The sequence below is a fragment of the Piliocolobus tephrosceles genome, chromosome 6 (genome assembly GCF_002776525.5).
Source record: "Piliocolobus tephrosceles isolate RC106 chromosome 6, ASM277652v3, whole genome shotgun sequence".
NCBI classification, from domain to species: domain Eukaryota; kingdom Metazoa; phylum Chordata; class Mammalia; order Primates; family Cercopithecidae; genus Piliocolobus; species Piliocolobus tephrosceles.
Genome location: NC_045439.1, coordinates 103,467,169 through 103,494,514, shown reverse-complemented (window position 1 = coordinate 103,494,514; position 27,346 = coordinate 103,467,169). Strand labels below are relative to the sequence as shown.

Sequence of the window (27,346 nt, the reverse complement as noted above, 5' to 3'; positions counted from 1 at the left end):
CTAGCACATAGTAAGAGCTCAGTAAGCATTAGCTGTTTGTTAGTTTTATCACTACCAGTGGTTCTCAAACTGTAGCATACATCAGCATCATCTGAAAGGCCTATTAAAACACACATTGCTGGACTCTCCCCCCATTTTTGTTTTGTTTTGTTTTTGTTTTTGTTTTTGAATCTTGGATAGGGCCTGAGATTTTGCATTTCCAACAAGATCTCCGGTGATGCCAACGCTGCATGCCTGGGGACTGTGCTTTGAGAAGCACTGGCTTACTACCATTGAGCTTTTCAGCAAGGTAGGGTGATTAACCCAGAGATCTTCCTGTAGCTACTGCTGCATAAAATCTTCCAGCTCCTCACTGCTCAAATCGTGGTCCCGGGACCAGCAGCATGGCAATTCCTAGAGTCTTGTAAGAGGTGCAGAATCTTGGGCCTTCCCCAGCCCACTCAAACAGAATCTGCTTTTCAGCCAAGTTCCCAACTTCTTTGTGTGACCATTAAAGTTTGAGAAGCACCGGCTAGCACTGTCATTCTCAACCCTGCTTTGTATGTTAGAATCATCCGAGGAACTTTAAAAACAAAGCCCAAAGCACCAGCTCTGACCAAATAAATCGATGTTTCTGTGGGTGGAGCCTGAGAATCAGTGGTTTTTATTCTCACTAGCTGATTCTAATGGCCAGTCAGGGTTGACAACCACTGTTGTAGGACTGTAGGTGCCATCACAGGGGCCAGAACCAAGATACAGTCTGTAGTCTCATCTTGTCCTGCCAGGATAACTGCCTTCCAAGTTCTCCCAGAATGCTGAGTTTTTCATTTGTACATTTGTGTGCGTGGAGGTTGCTGGTATCCTCAGTGCCATTTCTCCCAGGTACCCGAAAACAATAAACATTTTGCTTTGGAGAACTCCAGAGTAAAAACATGTATGGCAGACTCCCATATCCAGTATAATTGGGAGGTAGAGTTTTAATATATTTAAGATTTAACATTCCTCCTTCACCAGTTTTCAACGATTTAGAATGCAATAAATTATTTTTAGTGCTAGTCACATCCTGAACATAGATGAATATTTTTGGGATATTTTGGGAAGCAGACAAGCACCTTACTGCAGGGTCATCATTATCAAGATAAATGATCATTTATTAGGTAAGTTCTGAAATACCAGAAAATAGAGGACTTGCTATTTATAGTTTCGAATAAACATATAAAGTATAAGAGCTGGAAAGGTTTTTAAAAACCATTGAATTCCTACAGTAGAAAAAGTATAAGGCACAGGACCTGGATATGATTTGCCCAAGGTCCTATCACCTACTAGTGGTAGATCTGGATCCAGAACAGGGGTCTCGACCCATCCCCTCATCTTACCAGGAAGGGTCTTACCATCTACATGAGCATGGCCTTTAGTCGTCTTCAAGGCGATGCGTGTTGTAAGCAAGAGACATTTCCTACATTGACAGAGAACACCTATGAGCTGAAACACCCTCCTTGTCACCCTGCTCCCTGCAAAGCAAATTGAAAATTAGCAACAACTATCAGTGCTAATGTGCAGTATTATTATGAAACATTGATTTTTCGCTTCTCATTCTTTTTCAGTTGAATTTTTCTAAATAAAGCCATGTGGAATTTTTCTCCCTAAGATCTTAAAATTTAAAAACGCAAACAACATAATTAATGTAAGACACAGGGAGAATTTGCACACCATTGAGTATCTCCGAAGGAGCAAGAGGCAGAGGCCTGTTAAGGATACTGTTTAGGATAACTTAAGGGCCCTGTCGGTGCTGGCCTCATAAGAAGAATGTAGCCAAAATGCTGGTCTGATTTTATGGTGGGGCATTTCCGGTCTCCTGGGTGATTCTGTGCTGTGATTGTGTTGTGCCGTTGTCTGGCTTTGCAGGCATCTAGGGTGTGGGTTCAGAACAAAGTCGATGAATCCAAACACGAAATCCATTCTCAAGTTGATGCTATCACGGCTGGAACGGCTTCAGTTGTTAACCTCACAGCGGGTAAGTCCCTTGAGATTTGTGCTGCATTGGAGTTTTGTTTAAAAGCTGTTTTTTAAATTTTAAAATATAAGTTATCTGTTGATTGAAACAATAGACTTCATATTATGAGAAGATAGTCTATTCTTAGGCACTTGGAGAGCTGTAGGTGTTTTCTCCAAGTGACCCAGGAGAGCGGGTAAGGAACATCTTATTGCTTTTTGCCTGTATCTTGCATCCTCATTAAAAAACACCTATTCAGATCTTCTCATGGCTTGTCAGTGTGCTGGACATACTGCACAGTCTATTGAGGCTACTTTCTCACTTCTGGGCACCTACAGTTGGAAAATGGTTTTGAATGAACAGACCTGTCATATGTACCTTCGCCCATCTTGTCCAGCAGCGGTCTCTTCTGGCACAGTATGGCTCCCAGCCTTGCGCTCTCAGAGGAGAGCTGGGAGCTTGCTTGGTTTCACCCTGCAGCATATCAGCCTTTCAGGAGCAGAGTTGACCCCCTGAGCTGCTGACAGGGGCCTAATGAAAAAGGCTGTGAGATGCTGAGACATCCTTTGGATTTTTAAAGGTGGTTGTACTCAGTGTTTCAATGCTTGAGGCCTCCAGGCAAAAGGACCTTTTTGAAGTCACTGTGGAGACAGGGAGCAGGCCATCTCACTGTGCTCATGTGAAGCTTGGTGTCTGACTCCTGCAGGATGGTGGGTGAGGAACTCCTGCCAGTGTGGGGTTTTGAAAATTCTCACTACAACCATGTGCCCTCCTTTGATGGGGATGGTTCTTTTCTCTCCCAGGTGACCCTGCAGACACTGACTACACAGCTGTGGGATGTGCGATCACCACTATTTCTTCCAACCTGACGGAGATGTCCAAGGGTGTGAAGCTACTGGCCGCCCTCATGGATGATGAGGTGGGCAGCGGGGAGGACTTGCTCAGAGCTGCCAGGACCCTCGCTGGGGCAGTGTCAGACTTGCTGAAAGCTGTGCAGCCTACTTCTGGAGAGGTAAGCTCCAGAGGCAAGCAATCACTGGGGTTCTGATGGGATGGCTGCATCCGCCGGGGCACCATGGGGCTCTTGCTTCTCCAGCTGTTCCTTGCATCCTGATTGGGTATGTTTCTCTCTGCAGGAGTAATTGGAGTTGTGGAACTGGGTGCAGAAGCTCAACCACATTCAGGAGTGGTTGAGCTCTTAGTATAAAGGCCTCCCCCTCAAGGGTACTTGAGTAGATGCAACCCCAGGAACTTAACACACATGATTAACACACATTTAAGGGAAATATAAGTTTGCACCCTGATTTCCACAGAATGCGTATCACCTTCTTACCACCTGAACAAGGCTCACTAATGGGCCATTTCAAATCCACATACCTATTGCTGATTTGTGAGACACTGGATGTTTCCTTGCACGGATTTCACCAGGATGTCTTCTGTCTGGCAGACCACCTGAGATTCTCACTGATAGACAAAGGGAGCAAATTCTATGAGATTCTACTTCCTGTACTTCCATGTCTGATGGCACTGGAGGAAATGCGTTTTCTTTCCAATTAAAGTGTGTTCTTTGTTCACAGCCTCGACAGACAGTTTTGACTGCTGCTGGCAGCATCGGACAAGCCAGTGGGGATCTTCTGAGACAGATTGGAGAGAATGAGACCGATGAGCGATTCCAGGTAGGATATTTGCAGCCTTATAGTCATGGAAAGAAGTCTAAGTGATGGTCTAGACCCCCGCAGGCAGAATGTAATATTTCAAAAACTAACTAAATTTTCTTTGAGATTGTCAAAAATGCGATTGAGATGTATTATCTTGAGAGTGAGGTCTTTTTGTGTTACCAAAAAACATTTTTTTTAATAGAAAAACTCATTTCACTGACACCATGTTTCATCACTGTAAAGCACATATGTAGCTTTCCTGTTTTTTTTTTTTTTTTTTTTTTTTTAATTAGAGTTTCACTCTGTCACCCAGGCTGGAGTGCAGTGGTGTGATCTTGGCTCACTGCAACCTCTGTCTCCTGGGTTCAAGCGATTCTCTTACCTTCCTCCTGAGTAGCTGGGATTACAGGCGCACAGCACCACGCCTGGCTGATTTTTGTATTTTTAGTAGAGATGGAGTTTCACTGTGTTGATCAGGCTGATCTCAAACTTCTGACCTCATGATCGGCCCGACTTGGCCTCCCAAAGTGCTGGGATTACAGGCGTGAGCCACCGCACCCGGCCCTGATTATTATTATTTTTTTCAATATGCTGGACATTCTTTAATCACAAGAAGGGAGGAAATATTAATAGTGTCATGAACTCCTGGTATCTGTCACCTAATCTCTGATTATCAGCGCCTGGCCAGTCTTATTTTACCTGTTTAGGAGAAGGGTTTAATGGCATCATTCTTGAGTCCTCATAAACATGAAAACCTACGTACTTCAACACACATACACACACAGAGAGAGAGAGATAATTTCCTTTGTACCCAGAGGTGTTTGTTTTTTGTGTCTTATCCAAAACCACAAGCGTGGCAGAGAAGTCTTTTTTGTGACCCTTCTTTTTCAATACCAGGGACATGTGCTGCTTGCCCTCTGGGGAGCGCGTGTCACCACTGTGTGCAGTATCACCTCACAGCAGCTCAGAAAGCATCAGGTATCTCTGCTCGTCTGCCTCCATCCCTGTCCCTCAAAGGGTGAGGCGCAGAGGCCTGCTGCTGGGGGAGTTCAGGCCAGGATGAGCCGCTTATGTGCTGGTGGGCCAGTGCCCTTTACTCCTCCTCCTAAGTCTCTAATTTTGCAAGTCATATATAAATATATCCTAATTAAATTGTTACTGTTCTAGCCCAGGTTCTCTGAAAGATGCCCTTTTCCAAATCCTGTGTCATGTTCACTGTTGAGGATTCTACAGAATTTCATTGGCCTTCACTTATTAAAAATTTTTTTGAATTATGTATATAGTGAAATATTTACTTAGAAGAAATCACAAAGAATTGCAAACTTACATGAACTCATACCACAAATATCACCAAGTCCAGAAAATAACACAATGTTTTTATTAACTGCCTGACACCTCTCAATACCTTTTTTCCTGCATTTTTGACTTCATCTGTTTTGACCACCTCTTCATTTGGCAATTATTTTATAATATGTTATAGACAGAACAAAAAGATCATTAGCTTTCCTCTGGCGTTCAGGTTTCTTGCGTCATGGGTGGCAATTTTGCATGCCATTTTATCTAGAACTTCCAAATTTTATAAGCAAAAGATGTGTTAGTTAAGCTAAGATGTGATCATGTATGTTGTGAGACATGAAATTTCAACCTCATGCATAGATGTGTTTGTTTCTCCTTCACTCTCCACATGCCTGTGGCACTGGGCTATGGGATTCACTTATGTCCCGCAGTGCAATAAGGCATTCAATGTACATTTATGTCATGATGGAGGGTGAGTTCGTATCATGGGCTGTAGGAATATTCCTGGAAGCCATTTCTACATTGAGATGGCCAGTCATAAGTTCTCTAGAATCAGAATGAACTGCACATCAATATATTCTGCCAAACCCAAGTTAATTGTGTCCCCATCCTGATTTCCCTTTCCATATCCCTAAACTTCTCTTGCATTGGCCTTTACTTTTTATATTAGGGCAGGTAATTATTTGTAGGCAGGTACCTATTTAGGAACTTGGTAAATAAGAGATTCAGCTGTTGTTTTACTAGGCTTAATTATCTTGACATGGTCATTTACTTTCCCCAAAAGTATTAATATTATTGTTTTCTCCAAAGTGCCAAGGAAGGTTAAGGAGAAAGACAATTCTTCCTTAAAACATCGCATGCAACCTTGTATTTTTTAAAAGCTTTGCCTGCCTCTCCCTGCTTTAGCAGATTATTTTCATTGTGTATGAATGTCAACCCTGCTTCCTAATGTTTGTTTCTATTCAGATGTGCAAAGGAAGCAGGTTCAGGTTCAGGGTGATAGTCCTACAGAGCCTTTGTTAGCAGGGACAGGCCTGACTTGAATGTTTTCAATTGTGTAAGCTCTCTAGGTAAAGACCAGGCCAGTAAGGTGATCCTGCAACCTCCTCCAGTTATGGGTAACTGACATTGGATTTCTTACTCTATTTTTCTGATTCTTGAGATCGTATCTCAGAGCTTTTCTTGGGTTCGTAATGTACTGCATGTTCCCATAGTTAACAAAGATTTATTTTACACTGGCTGTATAATAGTGGTCTTGTTGAAAATTTTGACAAAGGCCTTGTCAGCAGCTATAGCTGTAGTATCACATTCTTTTTCTAACTGTATTTTTTTGGACAAAATTAATAAGAGGAACAGGATTTCTTTAAACAATTCTAACAAAGCCCTTTAGAACAATCATGATTCTATGTGACCAAATCCTGGCCCCCATCTGAAAAGATGAATTCATGTCAAGTGAGGGAATACCATGACCTACTTTGGAAAGTTATTTTTAAAAATCTTTTTAATAATTTGTGACATTCAAGCTGTGTTTTCACTGAGCATTGAGATAAATGTCCAGGAACTGTAACTTTGCCATAGTGGGAGCAATTCCTAAAAGTTGTGTGGTAGACAAGTGCCAGTCAAATCCCAAAGGGATCTTCAGCTTTCAGCACCGTGGGCTTTAATCATACCTAAGGTAGCCAGGAAGCATCACAGACCTAAGAAAGACTGGAATAACCTGCTCCTTGAAGACCACTTAGTTTTCGTCCATTTTAAAATCAGCTTACTTGACAGATTCATGGGTTTCTGTTTTAGCTTGATTGTATCTAGTCTTTGTTCTGTGTAAAATTGTGCAGGCTGAATATTATTTCCATTGTATCTTCTCATAAAATATCTCACTGTAAAGATACTGTGGGTGCCCTTTATAGTTAGTATCAAATGTGGTCTTTATCACCTGGTGAATTAATAAAGACTTCTGACCGTATTTCCTTGAGGGGAAAAGCCTTGACATGTTTGTGCAAAATAAAAATGGCTTGTATGTTTGGGAAGGCATTTCCAAGTCAAATAAACTACTTTCAGTATCAAAAGCAAAGAAGTAAATTAATTGTAACCGTGGTTATTCTTCAGGTCAAACAGATGGGTGACAAATCTGGTAGGCTCAAAGGGTTCTTCTTTCTGCAGGCAGAATGCCTAGTCATTGAGTTGAAGCATAAACTGATGTTTCAAGGCTCAGCGCTCCTTGCATCTTCAGTCAGACCATCTTATAGCTAGTGTATTTATATAGGCTCTCTTTCTGCTTTCTGTAATAATTTAATTCCTACCTGGAAGGCTGCAGAACACTGAGAATAACTCATGTTCAGAGCATTTCTTGGCTCTTGAGCTGTAGGTATTGGTGCCAGCTATGTGTCTGTGCGCATCAATTGTTGCCCTCTGGAGGTAGAGCTATGGCTAAATTTCTGATGACGACTTGGATCTTTGGGCAAAGTAGAAATCCAGAAGATAAATTTTCAAGTTACAGTGGGTCGTGATGACTTGGAGGCCATGAATTATAACTATGGCACATGATGTTGTGGCATCTGGCTATGTTTTCAGCTTCTCCTGATCCACCATATCGGCCACTCATGCAAGAGATGTGGTCAAGACATTGTGTTAGATAAGTGCATGAATGTGAATCAGTGGTTAAAATAATAACCCTTCCCTCAAATTAACTATTTTAGATTTAAGCCTGTGCTACTTAATGGATGTAAGAGACTGAGTTATTAGGATACAAGTCTCCTTTTTTAATTACCTCTAAGGATAAGTTGACATTTTAAAAAACAAAAAACTTCTGAAGTGCTGAAGGAAAAAGATCAAATGGAATTTTAATAACATGTTTATTTTCAGGCTGTGAAAGGTGATTAGAGAGAAATAAATGAACAGTCTTTGATTCCCTTTTCTCAGGATGTTTTAATGAGTTTGGCCAAAGCTGTTGCCAATGCAGCTGCCATGTTGGTACTAAAGGCAAAGAATGTTGCCCAAGTGGCCGAAGATACTGTCCTACAGAACAGGGTAATTGCTGCTGCCACCCAGTGTGCCCTCTCCACCTCACAGCTTGTGGCATGTGCCAAGGTAAGGCAGCTGGCGCCCCAGCCCTTTCTATCCAGTATCATCTGCTGTTATCTCCCTCCAGGCATTTGGTGGGTAGCAGGGGTGGAATTTGTTCAAATAGTCCAAGCTTTAGAACTTCTTTCAAGTGTCTTAAGTGATGATGGGATTTTAGCATAAGTGGTCTGATCCTGCTTTTATCATTTGTTCTTTGCCCAAGTCCTCAGGCCATTGGTACTTTTCACTAGTTCATTTCTATATGCAAATTGCTGTGTCTCCCCTTTGGACTTCTCAGTGCCTCTTACACCTGCACAAAAATAGTTCTTGCCTTATGTGGTACAGCATTATAAATGGGTTCAGAAATAAGCCGCAGAGTTTATGGGAACCCTTTGTAGGCTACACAGTGTCTGAGTGGGGTTGTTAATTGTTGCCAGGGTATACACACTCTGTGTGTCATACATCCCCTCATTACATCTCCCCGGTAATGCTGCAAGGAGGATTAAGCACCATTATCTCTAGTTCACTGATGAGGAATCTGAGGCCCTTAGATGTTAGTAGGTTAAGGCCACAGAAGTAGTAAGTGGCAGAACTAGAGTAACAACTCAAGTCTGTCTGCCTCCAAATACCCTTCCCCTCCACTTCATGTGTCCTCTCGTTGATGATGCATCAGAAGATGGGAAATGTCCGTTTCTGGACTTGATGGCCTGTCATGTTGTGTAGATCTGTGATCTGGCTCAGCTTCACATTGAGAGCCTATGGTAAGATTTGCAGCATTGTCTCCCTCAAGCTTTCCTTGTCCACACTGCTAGAATTTACAAGGAACTGACAGAACCCCCCTGTTCATTAAAGGACTATGAGGCAGAGTTTCAGGTGTTTCTGGGAATAGAAATAGAATTCTTTTAGGTAGTCTTTGTATCCCAACTCAGAAGACTCAATTCAAAGGATCCTAAAAGGAAGGAGGTATAATTGAGAAATCTCAGGAATTCCTCTCTATGGAAGTAAGGCAGTAGTATGGACTGTCATGTGTGACTAATGACATTGTAAGTCAGCGGGACATGTCAGATCACAAGGATGAAGTAGAATAGCAGAGTGTGTGAGACTGAAGCAATGCTTTCATTCAAGGAAATGATCCTGTGAGTAAGAAACCGAGCAATGGTCCTGTGAGTAAGAAACTGAGGCCCAGAGCAGGAAGGGCCTTGATGGGACTGTGGGGGCACATGAAGAGGGACCAGGATTCAACCGCAGTGCCCACAGCCTGTTCCTGTCTCGCTTCAGGTTGTGAGCCCCACTATCAGCTCCCCTGTGTGCCAGGAACAGCTGATTGAAGCAGGGAAGCTGGTGGACCGCTCAGTGGAGAACTGCGTCCGTGCCTGCCAGGCGGCCACCACCGACAGCGAGCTCCTGAAGCAGGTCAGCGCAGCGGCCAGCGTGGTCAGCCAGGCCCTCCATGATCTCCTGCAGCATGTGCGGCAGTTTGCCAGCCGAGGCGAGCCCATCGGCCGCTACGACCAGGCCACCGACACCATCATGTGTGTCACTGAGAGCATCTTCAGCTCCATGGGTGATGCCGGTAAGGCACTGTGCTGTGGGTGGGTGGATGGGTGGGTTTTGGTGTTCCTGATGGTGGTGCTCACCCACAGGGAAGGTGAAGGCTGCCTGGATGACTGGCAAGGGCAAGTTCTCATCGGTCTCAAAGACTTCCCCACTGAAGCTCGGAAAAAGATACAAGACTCTTCCATAGCCATGCTTACAGACTTAAACAGAGTTCATCAGGTTTTTGTTATAATGGTTAGATTTTGTTATTTTGTTAGATTCGCAGCAGATCCTTTGTTCTGTGAATGCACATATTGGGCATGGTATGGCAAAGTTGGAGCAGCCACAGAAGGAAACAAGATCAAGGCTTGGAATTCGGAAGTTTATTGTACTTGCGTGTCCCCTGGAGGGGGTCAGCGCATGCCACACAGGGTCATGGGAGAGCACCAGGGTGGTCAGGAGGGAGAAGACAGGAGCAAGGAGAGGGCCTAGACCATGGCCTTTATTGGAACTTCCTTGGGAAATGCAGGGCAGGGTAAACAGTTTAGGATTGGCTAGGTTAAATAATTTTGGCAGGCTCTAAATTATGGAGGTGGTGGCTAGTTACCTGGGACCTGGCCACAGGATGATCCAGGCAGAGGAACAGTGTCTCCTGAGTGTCTGGGCCAGTTAGAGGAGGAATCGCTCTGGACTGGTTAGCTTGCATATCAAAGACATATTCCCTGCTAAGCCTCTGCAGTCTCTAAATTGTCTAGCCCTTAGAGGACAGTTTGTCTCCAGCAGAAAGGTGTTTTCAGATTCCAAAGCATCATACATAATATGCAGTCAGTTTAAAAACATATACAATACACCTTTTTATCATCTATTGAAAAGGAAGTCTCCCCAGACCCAGCTCACCACTGTGCCATCAAAATCCCCGAAATTCATAACCTTTTCACTTTATATATCTTAAAGACTTTTTTTTTCTTTTCTTTTCTTTTCTTTTTTTTTTTTTTTTTTTTTTGAGGTGGAATCTCACTCTGTTGCCCAGGCTGGGGTATAGTGGCACAGTCTCGGCTCACTGCAACCTCCACCTCCCAGGTTCGAGAGTTACTCCTGCCTCAGCCTCCCAAGTAGCTGGGATTATAGGCATCTGCCACCATGCCCGGCTAATTTTTGTATTTTTTAGTAGAGATGGGGCTTCACCATGTTCGCCAGGCTGGTCTTGAACTCCTGACCTCGGGTGATCTGCCCACCTCAGCCTCCTGAAGTGCTGGGATTACAGGGGTGAGCCACTGTGCCCAGCCTGGACTTTTTTCATGCCCACCTGTGTGTTAATCTTTTTAGTGGCAGCATAGTATTCTATTTTTGTAGGCATCATAATTTAACCAGTGATCTTTTAATGGACATTTAGTTTTTTTGTTAGTTTGTTTTGCTTTTACAGAAATACTACAATAAGCATTCTTGTAAAAATAGTTTACTTTTCGAATGTAGGGTAAATTCCTATTAATGGAGGTGCTAGGCCAGTAGGTAGATTTTTATTTTAAATGTGTCTAAGAAATTTTTCTCCAGAAAGGACCCACAATTTGCAACCCAACTAGTAATCTGTAAGAGATCTATTTGTGAGCTTCCTTGACAGCATAGAATAATACCTTATAACGAGTTTTGTTTTTTTTTAAGAAAATTGTCTTATGTTCTTCTGTATCTGTTAATAATTTAACAAGATAGGAATGCTTCACACATTTGAATTTGTTGTTGTTGTTTGTTTGTTTTTGATCGTCCTTTTATTTTGAAATACTTTTAAATTTGCAAAAAAGTTGCAGAGGAAATATGGAGAGTTCCCATATACCTTTCCCAGTTTCTCCATTTTTGACAACTTCCCTGAAAGATAGCACATTTGTCAAAACCAGGAAATTAGCATTGGTACTTTACTAACTAAACTACAGACATTATTCAGATTTCATCAGTTTTTCTGCTGATGTCCTTTAACCGTCTCGGGATCCAGTCCAGGATACCACACTGAATTAAGCACATTTTTATTTGAGCAAAAGCTTTCTTCTTCCCCCTTTTTACAGTGCTTCAGCATTCTTTTCAGATGGCTTTTGCTAGAGGAAGAAATCCCTTACATTTGAGTCGTGCTAGTTTTTAATGTTGGTTGTTATACTCCTCCTACTTCCAGAAGGAAATTAAAATAGATTTCAGTAAAATCACAGGGATAATAAGACCAAAGAATAATGCAAGATCAAAATCAGTGCTGGGAAAAAAAGAATGAGCAAAGCGAAAATTGGCAGGGAAAACTCCAGGCCAAGGCAAATCATAGCATTTGAGCATGAAGCTGGGGTCCGTGCTTCTATTAGCAAAGGCCAAGTGGCACACATTGAGTGGATTGTGTGATATCCCTCATCTGGTGCTAGGTAGCCTACACATTAATACAGCATTTAAAAATAATTTTGTTCTGTGCCAGTTCTTCAAAAAGTTTATTATAGAGGCTTTTGTGTAAGTGGTTTTCAAAGTGAAGAAAGCAGTGTTTTCTAAATAAGTGTTTACTAATGCTAAATCCATGTAATTTTGTTCCCTGCCCTCTCTTTATAAAGGGTTCCTCTTTGGCTCCTTTTGTTCTCTTCATGCCTCATAGTGAAAGGCTGAACCCAGATGTGTTTGGGGAGTATCATCCTGGCAGCTACAGGGAATATTTTCATTTTGGCTTCTAATTTGGATGCATTGCTTAGGAGTAGAGCATGGAGGTTCAGTTTTTTTGCTCCTACTTACCAGAGGAGTAGAGACAAGACTCTACTGGCTCCTGAGGTTTTACTGACCTTTGAAAAGCAGACAAACAGACCACATCTTCTATTCCATCCTCTAGGTGAAATGGTGCGCCAGGCGCGGGTCCTGGCCCAAGCCACGTCAGACCTCGTCAATGCCATGAGGTCAGATGCAGAAGCCGAAATCGACATGGAGAATTCGAAGAAGCTCCTGGCAGCAGCAAAACTCTTAGCCGACTCCACTGCTCGCATGGTGGAAGCTGCAAAGGTATTCTACTGGATTTGTTTGTATGAAAAGTGAACACTATTAAGTGTTAGGATTTGGAAGGTACCTTCCAGATGGAGGATGTTCAGCCAAGTGTGCATTTTTGTTTGCTTAAAACATGTGTGGCTTGTAACATCTAACCCTGTTCTTGTGGCAAAGGAGGTGATGGAACATCTCAATGAAATGCTTCAGGGGAGTGGTACTGACTCAGCCATAGCAGCAAAGTGCCCTCTTTAGGGAGGCCTCTTTTTCCATTTGGTCATCACTGTGTTGGCTTCATTGAACGTGGTGACTAATTTAAACCTGAGATTTTTCAACAGCAAATTCACCTAAACCTGTTCTCTTCCTCAATGCCTTAATGTTACTTTGCCCTCCATTTGACTTCTCAACTGAACTTCTAGCAAGATTTTGCACAGTAGACTATTTCCTACTTTACCGTTCTTTAAATCCCCATCACAGTTTTAAATATTATAAAAGGATGAGGAGTTAAGGGTTAGCTTTGTGCTTTTTCACAACTATGCTATAGCATAATGCTTACAAAACCTAGTGATTCTGATTCTGAACCTGGGGTCTGATACATAGCCCCCTGTGAAACATGTTAAAATTCACATGCCTCAGTTTCATCCCCAAAGATCCTGATTCACAAGGTCACTGGTAGGACTCAGTGTGTGTGTGTGTGTGTGTGTGCGCACGCGTGCACGTGTGTTTAAGTTCTGCAGAGTATTCCGATATGCATCTCTAGGTGAGAACTGTTTTAAATGAATAAGGCTATATTTTTCTGGTTTTTTTATTGTGTACCTAGCACACATTTCTTACAGAATTAATAGAGCATGCATGCAGATAAATGTGAAAAAAGAAAATAAAATTCACCTTCAAATTCCTGCCCTTAAAATAATATTTTAAATGTATTTCTATGTATATAAGATTCCTTAAGGCCAGGTATGGTGGCTCATGCCTATAATCCCAGCACTTTTGGGAGGTCAAGATGGGAGGATCACCTGAGATCAGGAGTTCGAGACCAACCAGGCCAACATGGTGAAACGCTGTCTCTAATAAAAATACAAAAAATTAACCGGGGGTGGTGGTGTGCACCTATAATCCCAGCTACTCGGGAGGCTGAGGCAGGAGAAAATTGTTTGAACCCAGGAGGTGGAGGTTGCAGTGAGCCAAGATCGTGCCACTGCACTCCAGCCCGGGTAACAAGAGCAAACCTGCGTCTCAAAAAAAAAAAAAAAAAAAAAAAATAGATTCATTAAGTGTTTCCACATCTTATCTCATCTCCCTGGCTGCCGTGAATTGGTATCTCAACCTAATATGTGCATTACTTCACTTACAATGTATTGTGGGCTGGGCATGGTGGCACACGCCTGTAATCCCAGCACTCTGGGAGACCAAAGTGGGTGGATTACCTGAGGTCGGGAGTTTAAGACCAGTCTGACCAACATGGTGAAACCCTGTCTCTACTAAAAATACAAAAATTAGCCAGGCTTGGTAGCACATGCCTGTAATCCCAGTTACTAGGGAGGCTGAGGCAGGAGAATTGCTTGAACCTGGGAGTCGGAGGTTGCAGTGAGCCGAGATAGCGCCATTGCACTCCAGCCTGGATAACACTGCAAGACTCCATCTCAAAAAAAAAAAGTGTTGTGACACATAGCCATGTAGAGGACCTCTCCTGACTGAACTGGCATTCATGTTACCTGAGGACTGAGAGTTCTTAGAGACACCTCGTGGGTAGCGGTGAAGGAGAGACCCAGGGAGGGGCAGCATCTGAGCTTCTTTCCCTTGTCTCCTAATCCCTGTTTCAACCAATAAGCTCTGCTTTTAACCTCCTTCTTTAAGCTGTACATATATCATATATGTATATATGATATATATGTGTGCTCTGTGTGTGTGTGTATGTATTGGGTTTTATGTAGTAGCTGAATTTTTTCAAAAGGTTTTACTAGTTTACCTCACCTCTCTCAGTCTACACATAGCTATTTGAGGCAATCTTACATTCACAAAAAATTACTTGTTAGGTTGGAAAGAACTGTAGGGTAGATCTAGTCCATTCCTTATTTTACAAATGAAAAAAATTAAAACTCAAAAAGATGAATGCTAATGCCACATAAGCAGTATTGAGCCAGGCCAGTGTGCACGTTTCGTTTTTTGTTTGTTTGTTTGTTTTTGAGATGGAGTCTCGCTCTGTCACCCATGCTGGAATGCAGTGGCACAATCTTGGCTCACTGCAAGCTCCGCCTCCCAAGTTCACGCCATTCTCCTGCCTCAGCCTCCCGAGTAGCTGGGACAGACACCTGCCACCATGCCCGGCTAATTTTTTGTATTTTTAGTAGAGGCGGGGTTTCACCGTGTTAGCCAGCATGGTCTCGATCTCCTGACCTCTTGATCTACCCGCCTCAGCCTCCCAAAGTGCTGGGATTACAGGCATGAGCCACCACGCCCGGCCATGTTTTGTTTCTTGATGTGACTGTTTACCAGGCCAATTCACTGCATTTACCAAGTTACCAAAAACTCATTTCTTCTAAGTATTCATGTGATTTTGGTTATTTATATTAAATGGGACAATGTTAAGTGTTTCTGTAAATTCTTGCAGCTTTTAGTTACAAGTTTTCATTTTCTCTTTGTAGCAATATTTTAATTTGCTGAATTTTGTTGAAAGCTAAAGAACACACAATGGTTAGACTTCCAAGGATTATATTTAATGTGCAGAAAAAATATATTTCATGATTAGTAACTAAGATTTCAGGCCAAGATAGTACCCCATATCTGAGACATATTCATCATAAAAAAAGACATTGCTGAGCAAGGACCCAAAGCATCCACATCAGTGTGAAGTGCAGAAATGCTGGTTTCCAGCTGCTCAAAATACATAAAGTTAAGACTGATATGCACGTGAGACATATATAAAGGAGCGGCTTAGAAAATACCTGATGACCAGAAAAAAAATGACTTCCGTAAACCTGCAAAAGAAATCAAAAGTAGCCCAAACAATCCTTTTACATGTGAAATGCAGAAATAAAAATTTTTCAGTGCTAGAAACACAAAATCAAGATGATGTGAATGGTTAAGGTTTGAAAGAATAGGAGATTCTATTCAAGAGGGTTGCCAAAATAATTCTGCCACAGCTGTTAAAACTAGTCCATCCTGTATGCATTGCTATAACTTTTATAAATAGCTCAAAGAAATTGGTTCTTATAAATTGGTAAGTTTAGCAAATTGGCCACTTGGAAATCTAGACCTTTAGGAAATTGATTTTCAATGAATCGGTGTGCTGTTCTCTGCTGTTCTCCCTGCCTGGAGAGCAAATATTATTGCCTGAAAGCATTCATAGGAAGAAACTCATTGATCTATAGACATCAAGCACATATTACAAAGCATTCAGGCCCTGGTAAGGGAAATCTTGACGGCTGCTGTTATTGTTGGTGGAAGAGGAAGGCTGGATGTGCGGTGAGCATTTGTTGAATTATTTTAGAGTTAAAATGATATCCTTTCTCTACATTACCATTAGCCTTCCCCTGCTTCAGAATCCCACTCATGTAAATAAAATCCACTTAGGTTTCTAAGACATGTTCAACTAAAAGCAACAAAGTAAAAGGGCTGTGGGGCTGGACAAAGAATGCATGACTGACTACGCACATTGCCTTCCTCTTTTTCTGTCATGTTGAGGGCATTACCTTTCTCTCATTAATTCATTACTTTTGGGTACCATCTCAACTTTACACTAGACTTTCTAACTCTGTCTCTCTAGGAATGTGATTTCTGGGCATGGTCTTTCTTTCACAAAATTTCCTTGGAATCTTTTTAATGGCATTCCTGAGCCCTCCCTCCATCCTGCCCTGTCTTCCCTCTGTCCCCGCCTGAGTTGATACTGGACTCTTACCCCTTCACATTTACCTGTGCCACAGGGTATTTCAGGAGTGACCTGAAGACATGTGTCATTACTGTGTCATGCCAATGAAAAGAAGATTCTCCCTGGGAAAGATAGGAAGAGGGGAGATTCAATCTTCCCATCTTTTAAACCATGGGTTTCTGACCACAGGTTAATCTGTATGGACAACCAAGGCAGTGTTCTCAAGTGTTTAATTATTACTTTGGATTTCTAACTGCTTAGCCTCGCAGTTTTGAAACATCCCCAGTAGGTATTTTTTTGTTGCATGAGGAAACATCTTCATCATAAAGATATTGCTTGCAGCATTCAACTGTCCTTCCAAATGCTTTCTATTACTAAGAAAAAACAATACTAAAGGCATGAATTCAGTGATGTCTCCCACTGGACCACTTGAAATCTTTATTTTCACCTTTGCAGGGGGCTGCAGCCAACCCGGAGAATGAGGACCAGCAGCAAAGGCTGAGAGAAGCTGCAGAAGGCCTCCGGGTAGCAACCAACGCAGCTGCCCAGAATGCTATTAAGAAAAAAATTGTCAACCGACTGGAGGTCAGGAAAGAGGCTGGCTTTCTGGGATGCCCATCTTAAATTGCAAAGAGTTATTTGAAAAGATAGTTGAATTAACAAGGTGTTGCCCATATAAAGAAAGCCAAGTCAAGGTTGTTTGACTTCAAACATCATTGTTTGAAGGTTTGAGTACTATAAAAGCATTGACTCCATTGCAAAAAGCTGCTTCTGTAAGCTCGAATCCTTTCTAACGTTCAACAATAGAATTTAGACTCTTTTCAGGAGGAACTGGATTATTTTTTCTTTTCTAGCATTAAAGGATATACACATTCAAGAAGGATCGTTTGCTGAAAATATTTATATTCTGTTGGAGTCAGTGACTTTGTCAGGACTTCCCATAGGAAATATGAACTTCAGAGATTAGGCTTGGGTGGAGAGGTATAGAAGGGAGTGAAATATATTTGTTATTTTTTGAAGTAATTATTCTGAAAAAGAAAGTTGAAATAGTAATAGGCGCAAACTATGTTTTTTTAAAAAAAAATTTATCCTACAAATGCACACGGGAGAACCTTACACTGAAATTTGAGAGTTTGGAAGCTGAGACCTTTGCCTATGTACTGGGAAGTCCCTCCATATGCAGTCTGCTATATTCTGGAAGAAAAGTAACGTTGTTGTTCTTGGAAAAAGAGGAGGATAAACCCAATTAAGTGGCCTGGTGGGAAAGTCTCAGCATTTTGGAACTAAGGCTTTTGAGTACTGAGAGAGCACCAGCATTTGTGCTTGACACAGAACCGTCTATGCTGCTTGTGGAAGATTTTTTTTTCAAAAACATTTAGACTTGGTGAAGCTTGTCAGTGTCATTATGATCTTGGGATCATCCCTTTTGTTTTTGCGAAAGACAAATGAACTTCAAAGCTTGAGCTTTCAAGCATGCCTGTCATTGTCACTTGTCTCAGAGGATGTCAACACAAGGAAGATAGTGTGTTGTAAGATTAGGGTCATCACTGGTTTTAAAAGACAAAGCCTGCTCTTTGGAGTTCTTTTAGAGCAACAAACCTATCCTGACTGTGGTGGAAGTGACCTGTAGGACATGCACGTGGGTTGCATATGCAGACCCTGACTCATCTATCACTCCTCTGCAGGTTGCAGCCAAGCAGGCCGCAGCAGCAGCCACACAGACCATTGCCGCCTCCCAGAATGCAGCTGTTTCCAACAAGAACCCTGCGGCCCAGCAGCAGCTGGTCCAGAGTTGCAAGGTGAGGTTCCAGTGCACAGAGAGCCAGGTCAGCTGCAGATGACCCTGATAACGTTAGAATGCCAAGTCCCCTGGTAATTCAGTAAAGACAGATTATCCAAGCTTCTAATCCAATTTGTCCCAGTTCCCATGTTCCAGGTGTATACACGTCTGGTTTTTGTCCATTAAGTGGATGGCCTGTGTTTGGAAGGAAAGTATGATTTTCTTCCAGCATTGTCTTACTTTTGTCCACAGTTTTCTTTTCAAGAGACTGAACCAAAGAGGATCAATGATGAGGCCATTTTAGGGCTCTGAAATAGGAAGGAAGTGTTGAGTTTCCAGAGTGCCTTTCTTTGAGAGGCAGGACTTTGAATTCAGCCTTGCTCCCTGGAGCAGGGTTGATTTCCTGCTTTCTAGTAATTGCACCTCAAGGATTTATTTCATCCCGTCTAGCCTCTGTGACTTTGTGCTTTGGTGCTTTTTGCTGTTGCCCTTATGTCTCTATTCTTCTGACACCTGGGCCTTGTTGCTAAGTTGAGCCCAATTTACTACAAAAGGTACAGTAAACACCCTTGTTGGTTTCTCTAAGGGCCCAGGGAGTTGACTTCCCCAGGGCTCCTGTGAATTGTGGCAGACACAAAATCCAGTTGCAGAGCCACTGCCCACATGTGGGTGGCATGTCTGGCTGGCATGTCTTAGAAGTATTTGCAGCTAGCCGTGGTAGCTGGCTGGGAGGCATACCTGTCTGTGCTGGGGTTATGAGAGCCAACTGCACCCTCTCTCCTTCTTCAAATCTCTGCCAAATGATTCACATTTGTGAGGGGTGCCACTGCTCCCACTTCAGAAATGGCTTTACTTCTGATAGAGCCCTCTATTCCTGAATCTGGGTTCTCTGAGGCCAGCCCTGCTGCTGTTGTGGACTGAATGCACTCCAGGAAGAAAGGCCTCAGTGACATAGTAGGGTCCTGGGCTGGTGTCCTTCGGTGCTGTGTGGATAGCGAAGGGGTCTTGCTGAGAGTGAGGGCATCTGCTGTGGGGGAGTTTGCTTCCTTTTGGGTCCTTAGTTCAGCTGCTAGCAGGGGTGAAAACTTTCTTCTCTGGGAGCTGTGCAGCTCACATGCAGGAACATGCCACCAGATGAGTGAGACCTCTCGCCCCTCTTCTGCAGAGAGACTGAAGATACTAGGTCTCAAGTGTCACTACCAGGAAATGAAAGGATTGAGATGAAGAGGGGAGAGTGGAGCAAATGACTAGAACTAGCAGAACTAGCAGTCCTAAAGGGGGCCTAAAATTCCTTGGAAACATTTTTTTAACTTGTGCTGGAGCAGTCCTAGAAAAATATGTTCCCAGGCCAGTACGCACTGTGCACCTTTATCTGCAAAGATGGCCACAGTGCTGTGGCCTCTGAGAGCCTCGTTAAGCAGAGAAGGACGTGTGGGCACAGAAAGGAAGTGTGGACAGAACACAGAGAAAGTAAAAGGCTCGTCTCCCAAGACACCATAGGAGCCTATTACTGTACAGCAGCCCTGCCTCACGGAATGCTGTGCCTCTCTCCTTTCCCCTGGCTTTGGGCTTTCCAGTTTGAGAATGAGAAGTCCTTCTTAGAGAAAGAGGGGCCATGGCAACACAAAGACTGATGCACAGAATGCGTGCCTGCAAAGTAAGAAGCCAAAGCACTTACATGCACGGGTATCCAAGTATTTCCCTCACCTTCTGAACATGGGGCCATATGACTTCAGTTTACCACCGGTGAATTGTGTAGATCCTTTGATTCTAGGTTTGCAATGGCAATGAGCCAGATGGTGTGAGTTGCAGCTAAGGAAATTCTTTTAGGCCTCATCATAGACAATCATCTTCGAAGGAATGTATTGACACCTCCAGTACCACAGGGTAGAATGTGTGTAGACAAAATGCCCAGAAAATGGGATTCAGTGTTGGTAAGGACCCAGCTGGCTTAATGTGCAGTGTCATTCCAAGGCCTGGGGCTGGTGTCCCCTGGGAGTGGATGGCACATCCAAAAAGCGCTCTTGAGTCATGTTCTAGCTTCTTTGGATGATCCCACCATTCTAGCCATGCTGTTTTTATTTCCTTGCCTTCTGCAGGCAGTGGCTGATCACATCCCTCAACTGGTCCAGGGAGTGAGGGGGAGCCAAGCTCAAACGGAAGACCTGAGTGCTCAGCTGGCTCTCATCATCTCCAGCCAGAACTTCCTCCAGGTAACAGGGCCGTGGTCACCTTGGGCTCACTCAGAGCCCTCGTCTGGGCAGGGACTGCCCTTTAAGGAGAGGAGTTAATGAATTCCACAGCCTCAGCTAAGTCTTTGCAGTAGGCAGAGCTTGAAGGCGTCTTCTTTACCTTTCCAGTTTCAGGAGAGGTGGGTTCAGCTTGGCAAAGCAAAATGCTGATATGCAGGGAAATTGCCCTGGGGAGATGGCATATGATCCATTTTCCTCAGGATTATCATATGTATTTCTCTTCAAAGAGAAGAAAACATGTAAAAAGTTGCAGGTTGTGATGAACAGCCTAGGAATAGGCATTGCTTTAGGTTTTTGTTTGCAGAGATCCTAATGTCATTATTCATGGACCGGGGAAAGAAGTGTGAAGTGCATCTTCTCCAGAGAGATGATCGTTCTCTGTGGCAATTGTACAGTTAGTATTGTCAGTCTCTTTGGGGTGAAGAAGGGTAGACTCATTTTAAGGAAAATAAAATAAACAAAAATATTAAGTTGTGGAAAAATTCCCTTTTATGTGCTTCTTATATTCAAATGTCTCTACTTTATCAGCACTTTTACTCAACTTAAAAGCAGCTGATATGATGAGGTGGGTCAATTCCGCATCCCTTTGTAGTTCAACTGATAGTTGTAGGACTCAGCGATACATCTGTTTGGTTCATTTTTCAAGTTGTATAACTCTAACATGCAAAAATAAAACGTGAAAGGTTTGATGTATCTCCTCATACTTTATATGCATATGCAACACAGGTATGTATGTGTGTATATATTCTTTTAAATTGGTATTCATTGTATGTAGGCCCTTTATGTTTTTCATCTAACATATGAGTGTTTATGATTTTCAATAATCTGTGATATGACTATACTCTTAACTTTTCTCTCATCATTGGACGTACAGGTTTTCAATTTTTTGCCGTCATGAATAACGTGATAAAAATCTTTATGTGCTCAAGTCTTTGTTCTCTTCTTGAATTCCTAGAGAGAGGATTGCAAATAGCTTATTTTTATCTTTAGGACATTGCAAATTATGACGTGGACAAGGCATATTTCTCTCTTCATTTGAGAGGGGAGAGAGCCTGGAGCCAGTTGTGGGTACTGTCTCTACCCTGGCAAGATTGTAGGACATTAAGACAGAGCCATTTAGATGTGTTTCTAGTTCTACTCTGTCCCTGCCCTTGTTTTCCCTTTTCCTTTGTTCTTTTAACTTTGCTGTTATAGATAGATCTTTACAAGAAAAAGGGAGGGTTGAAAATAAATAGAAATTGAATTGACAGATCAAAAAGTTTGTACATTTTAAACTTCATGTTATAAAACTCCTCTTACAGGAGGTTGAACAAATCTAAATTTACAACTTAGCAGTAATACGGAGCGTGCTTTTAAATACATCTTTTATGAAATTGGGGATTAAGGTTTTAAGAAAACATGTATGTTTTTGCCAGTTTGCTCTGTAAAACTATTTTTGTTTGGTTTTGCATTTCTCTGATATTCACAATGTTAAACACTTTTCGTAAGTTTCAGTTATTTTTTATTATGTAAAATTATCTTTTTATGCTTTTTGTATACTCATGGTAGCTTTTATAAATATTCATTATTTAAATATTAAAAATATTAACTTTTGTCCTTAAGATTTATGATCTGGCACTTGTTGCAACTTTTCTAAGTATAGTCTTATAGCATATATATTAAAAGTCTTAAAAGTATGTATATTTTTTGATCCAGAAATTCTTTTAAAAATTTATACAAAAAAATTATAAATGTGTACAGATTTAGCTACAAAGCTGTTTATCATACTATTGTTTATTAAATTGGAGAAAATGGAAACATGCCCAACAACAGAGAATTGAGAAATGGCAATAGATGCATATACTGGAATGCTGTATAGCTGTTTAAAAGGTAGGATATATGAGACAAGGAGATTGTGAAATAGAGTAAACAGTATGATCTTATTTTTGAAAATATATGTACATGCACATAGGTATCCATTCACTGGTGAAATTATTTTGCTTTGTGAGATGCGAGGTCATGTTAGCTGTTTTATTTATCTGTCTTCATTTTCCTAAGCAGTCTTTTGGGTGTATGTGAGACTCAGAATGAAGAGCTATTCTGAGAAATACAGTGAAACCTATTTCATAAGGAACTCTCTTTGAAATCTGTTTTAAATGAGAATTTCAAGCCATATTCTAATTTTGCCTTTTCTACCCTCCATGACACCTCCTTTTTTCTTTTTTTAAACATTCCTAGAATGTACTGCCCTAAAGTATCTGGCTTGAGGTGGCAGTTTGGGAGTAGGGGACGAGTTGTTTAATATTCCTTTTTTTTTTTAGGACAAAATCAGTTCTCACTGCTGTGGAGACATCGCTGCTTGGGTCTCTCCTCTCTACCTCTTGCTGCCCAGGAGCCGTCTTACTTTCTTTTCATCTCTCTATAGCCTGGAAGCAAGATGGTATCCTCTGCCAAAGCCGCAGTGCCCACCGTGAGTGACCAGGCCGCAGCCATGCAGCTGAGCCAGTGTGCCAAGAACCTGGCCACCAGCTTGGCGGAGCTGCGTACCGCCTCGCAGAAGGCAAGTGGAACATGTCACGGGGGTTAGCTTGTCAGGAAGGGAGCTGGGGTGGCATGGGTACCACCCAGGGCCTGAACACTGCTGAACCTGTTTCTTGGCAGAGTTGCCCATTTCACTTGCATGACTATTAAAGATGCCCCTGTGGGTTGGCTTTTGTAGCATTAAGCCACTATCTCCCAGACTTAGTATTCACTTTTTGGTTTCAGATGCCTTTCTTTGAACTATTTTGAGTTGCATACTTCCTCCTCCTCCTCCCATATCCTGGGACAAGCAGTGGTCCACTTTTCACAGTCTTAGGGGAGAATGGTAGCCATCAGTGTCTCAATGCCAGCTAAATTGTGGTCCAGAATAAGTGATCATATATTCCAGGTGTCATCTTATGAACTTAATAACAAACTGTATAGGCAGAAAATCTATTTTGAGGGGTCATCTTTGTTATCTTTTTTGCCCTGGAATGTTTTCACATCTTGCATGGAAGCATTCACCTTAACAAGGTCCTAAGGAGAACAGAGTTGAGGACTAAATGAATTTCTGTCTCTGGAGCATATTAATTACCAAAGGGCCTCATTTACTACTCGTGTTTGATGTGGTATTAGCATCAAGTTCTAGCATGAATTCACTTTTCTTCATTGTAGCAATCCCTTTATAGAAACAAGCAGCCTCATAAATTGGTAAGAGAAGAAGGTAGAAGCTGACTTGAATTCTTAATATGAGGAGTACGCTACACTGCCAAATAAAAATATCCAGAGCTTTAGACTATATCCAATAAAAAAGTTATTTTGACCTGTGTTTCTCAAAGAGAGCTCCTGGTACTGTCTACACTGGAATCACCTGGGGATGTTTATTAGACTGCACATCCCTGGGCCTCGCCTCTGAGAAACCAGATTAGAATTTCTGGTCGTAGAGCCTCAACATCTGCATTTTCACAAGCTGCTTTGCTGAGTCTGAGACACACACCAACACTGAACCACACTGCTCCAGAGCAGTGATCCCTAAAGTGGGACTCAAGCAAGACTGTCCATTGGGTACAGGAAGGCACTTATATATGTGTGTTTGTGTGTATATGTGTGTATATATGTATGTGTGTGTATGTATGTGTGTGTGTGTGTGTGTGTGTATATATATATATATATATATATATATATATTTTTTTTTTTTGAGACAGGGTCTTGCCCTGTTGCCCAGACTGGAGTGCAGTGGTGTAATCATGGCTCACTGTAACCTTGATCTGCTGAACAGTCTCCCACCTCAGCCACTTGAGTAGCTAGACCACTGTCATGTGCCACCACATTTGATTAATTTTTTTTTGTTTGTGTTTTTTTTTATTTTTAGAGATGAGATTTCATCATCTTGCCCAGGCTGGTCTTGAACTCCTGAGCTCAAGTGATCCTCCCACCTAAGCCTCCCAAAGTGTTAGAATTATAGGCATGAGCCACTGCACCCAGCAATGTGTTTTAATATGTAGCATAGGGATTAAGAGTGCAGGCTCTAATCCCGGCACTTTAGGAGGCCGAGGTGGGTGGATTGCTTGAGTCCAGGAGTTCAAGACCAGCCTGACCAACATGGTGAAACCCCATCTCTACTAAAAATACAAAAATTAGCTGGGTGTGGTGGTGCACGCCTGTAGTTCCAGCTACTTAGGAGGCTGAGGCATGAGAATCACCTGAACCCAGGAGACAAAGGTTGCAGTGTGCCAAGACCATGCCACTGCACTCCAGCCTGGGCAACAGAGTGAGACTCTGTCTCCCAAAAAAAAAAAAAAAAAAGAGTGCAGGCTCTGGAATCAGACTGTCATTGACTGATTTTGTGACTTAGACAAGTTAACCTCTCTGTGCCTCAGTTTCCTTCTTGAGTAATACTGGCACAGAAATCAATTGGTATTTATTTCTGCTGTTATTACTATTATCTAAAAATGGAAAGAAATGAAAATGTACCAGTATTTAGTGTACTAATCAATAATTACATGTTTATATAATCATATGTGCATGTGTATATTGAGGGATGGAATCAAAGCATTTGGAGATCAGTATTATACATGACCAAGAGATAAAGTAATTTTCATAAATTACTAAGGAAAAAATATTTTGTAATCTTCAGTACAGAAAAGTAATGATTTATAATTTAGAAATTTGTAAAGAGAAGCAATGAAGTTGACATAGACTTGCCCCCAGAGTCCTGGGTGGGTTCATTTGTTCATTCACTGCATCTTTCCCATGCCTCTGTGTACACACATGGCTGTGCTAGGTGCCCTACCTCTAGAAGTCAGCCACGGTGAAAATAAATGATCCACTGAGTCTAAGAGGCCAGTGCATTTCAGATAAGGGTCACTTCTGGAACACTTACTATATCCAATTATGAGACATACATAATTGATGGTTTAAGGAAGTTAAGAGTAAGGTTCTAACTGAGGATGATTTTGTTCTTAAAAATACTTGCTTTCCTTGCTCCTCCTGCTGGATTTGGAGAATCACTGGGTATATCCAGAAAGGCATTTTATAAGTTGCAGAAGTGTTGGGGACACTTTTCAGAAGCAGACTGGGTACACATATTCCCAACTCTTTTGACAGGCCCATGAAGCCTGTGGTCCGATGGAAATCGATTCAGCTCTGAATACTGTGCAGACGCTTAAGAATGAACTGCAGGATGCCAAGATGGCAGCCGTGGAGAGCCAGCTGAAGCCACTTCCAGGGGAAACGGTGAGCTGTTTGAGCCAGCTGGGGTGCAGGTGTACCTTTTGTTATGACGTTAAATTATTTGTTGTTAGGGTGTTTGCTAAATGCCACGGCATGTTGAGAAGTTTCTAATCCTGTGGCCTTTTTCTGAAAAGAATGCCCAGGGCAGCTGGAGGAACTCGGTTTGGAGTTAGGAGTGCTGGCTTCTACACTCAGCTGTATCATCAACTAGCTGTGCACATGTTTCATATCTCCTCTGTGTCTCAAGTATTTTATCTACAAAGTGGGTAGCAGTGAGGCTATCCTGATACACATAGAAAAGATTATCAACAATCATTTTAAAAAAACATTTACTTAATGCAAAGCACTAGGATGGACAATGGCAAAGTGTGTCCATACAGGAAAGCCATACTGCAAAAGGAATAATGGCCCTAGAGATCTACTGTGGTCGTATTACCACACCTCCTGATGCTTATGTCAGAGTTTTGTTGGCTAAAACTTTACCAGTCCTCCTCATTTGTATGTACTTTCTCACATCACTGAACATTGCTAGTAAAATACCACCATGTATTAAGCATCTGTGAAGCACTGTACACACACAGTCTAGTTTATCGTGATAGTAACTTTCATGAGCAAGTTTTATTAACCCCGTTTACAGTTGAGAAACGCAGAGGCACAGTTTGTCACTGTTTTGTCCAATGTTATCTGCCAGTTAGGAGCAGAACCACAGTTTGAATTCAGATTTGCAGGACTCTAAAACCTGTGCTTTTGAGAGCTTCTGGCTCTTTGAATGAACTGAAGACTTTCAGAATGTAAAGGGGACTTCAGGAGCATCTGATGTACCATAGAACAATGCCTGGTACACAGAAAGCACTCAGAAAACGTGTGTTAAATCAAGTTCCCCTAATTGTACAAAAGAAGAAACTCAGGTTCAGAGAGGTTAAGTCATTTAACTTAGGTCACCCAGTTAATGACAGAGTTGGGATTGCCTCCTGGGCCCACAGCTTTGCAAAGTAGTCCGGAAGTCTCTTTGCAAAGTCCTATACCCCAGGGAGTGCAAGAGAGACTGGCATGACATGTAATTCCACCTTTACATAGAGAATAGACCAGTCAGTTAGAATGCAGGAAAACATCATGAATTTTTAAAGAAATTGCTCTAATAAAGTCTGTATTGTGTCATAACATATTGTTTGCTATAATGGACCAGGCTCTATTTTTATTGGAAATCGCTGCTTCTCCTGGAAAACATGTTGCAAGCTTTAAAATGCATTTGTTCTCTGATGCCTTTTTGTACTCTCGCAGTATACCTAGAAATTCTCTTCCAAAACCTCATCTAGTAATCAAATAATTGTCCATACCCTAGGCCTTTACTGACTTCGTTCCCTGAATTTTTTATTCAGTTTACAAAGCAAAGTAACATGCTGTTCATGGGAAGCAAGCACTGTGCCCATTTTCATAATCTCATTTACCACTCCAACCCTCTATTTCTATTGCATTTCCTTTCGGTTGGAACTCCTCAAAGTATAATGATCAAATTGAACAATGTTAATGGTCCCACATGCCAGGAAGGTGGTGCAGCTGGATGTCTGCCCACTTCCTGCCCAGCCATAATTAATTCTCGCTAAGGATTTGTTGCAGACTTTCTAAATTAGCTTCTAAAGGCATAATACTAATAGCTACCATTTGTTGAGAGCTTACATTAGTTCTCTGAAAACCTGAGCCTAG

At 42.0% G+C, this 27,346-nt stretch overlaps 1 protein-coding gene across 1 annotated transcript in view; it reads left to right on the top strand.

The window, feature by feature from the left end:
- TLN2 (talin 2) overlaps nucleotides 1-27,346 on the top strand; it is a 474,484-nt gene that overhangs the window by 332,651 nt on the left and 114,487 nt on the right. Inside the window, exons 17-27 of the mRNA XM_026455077.1 lie at nucleotides 1,885-1,993; nucleotides 2,776-2,984; nucleotides 3,550-3,648; nucleotides 7,846-8,013; nucleotides 9,265-9,559; nucleotides 12,365-12,531; nucleotides 16,835-16,963; nucleotides 18,064-18,177; nucleotides 20,258-20,371; nucleotides 22,815-22,949; nucleotides 25,517-25,645. Coding sequence (XP_026310862.1) covers nucleotides 1,885-1,993; nucleotides 2,776-2,984; nucleotides 3,550-3,648; nucleotides 7,846-8,013; nucleotides 9,265-9,559; nucleotides 12,365-12,531; nucleotides 16,835-16,963; nucleotides 18,064-18,177; nucleotides 20,258-20,371; nucleotides 22,815-22,949; nucleotides 25,517-25,645 — 1,668 coding nt within the window. The remainder of the gene's footprint in view (nucleotides 1-1,884; nucleotides 1,994-2,775; nucleotides 2,985-3,549; nucleotides 3,649-7,845; nucleotides 8,014-9,264; nucleotides 9,560-12,364; nucleotides 12,532-16,834; nucleotides 16,964-18,063; nucleotides 18,178-20,257; nucleotides 20,372-22,814; nucleotides 22,950-25,516; nucleotides 25,646-27,346) is intronic.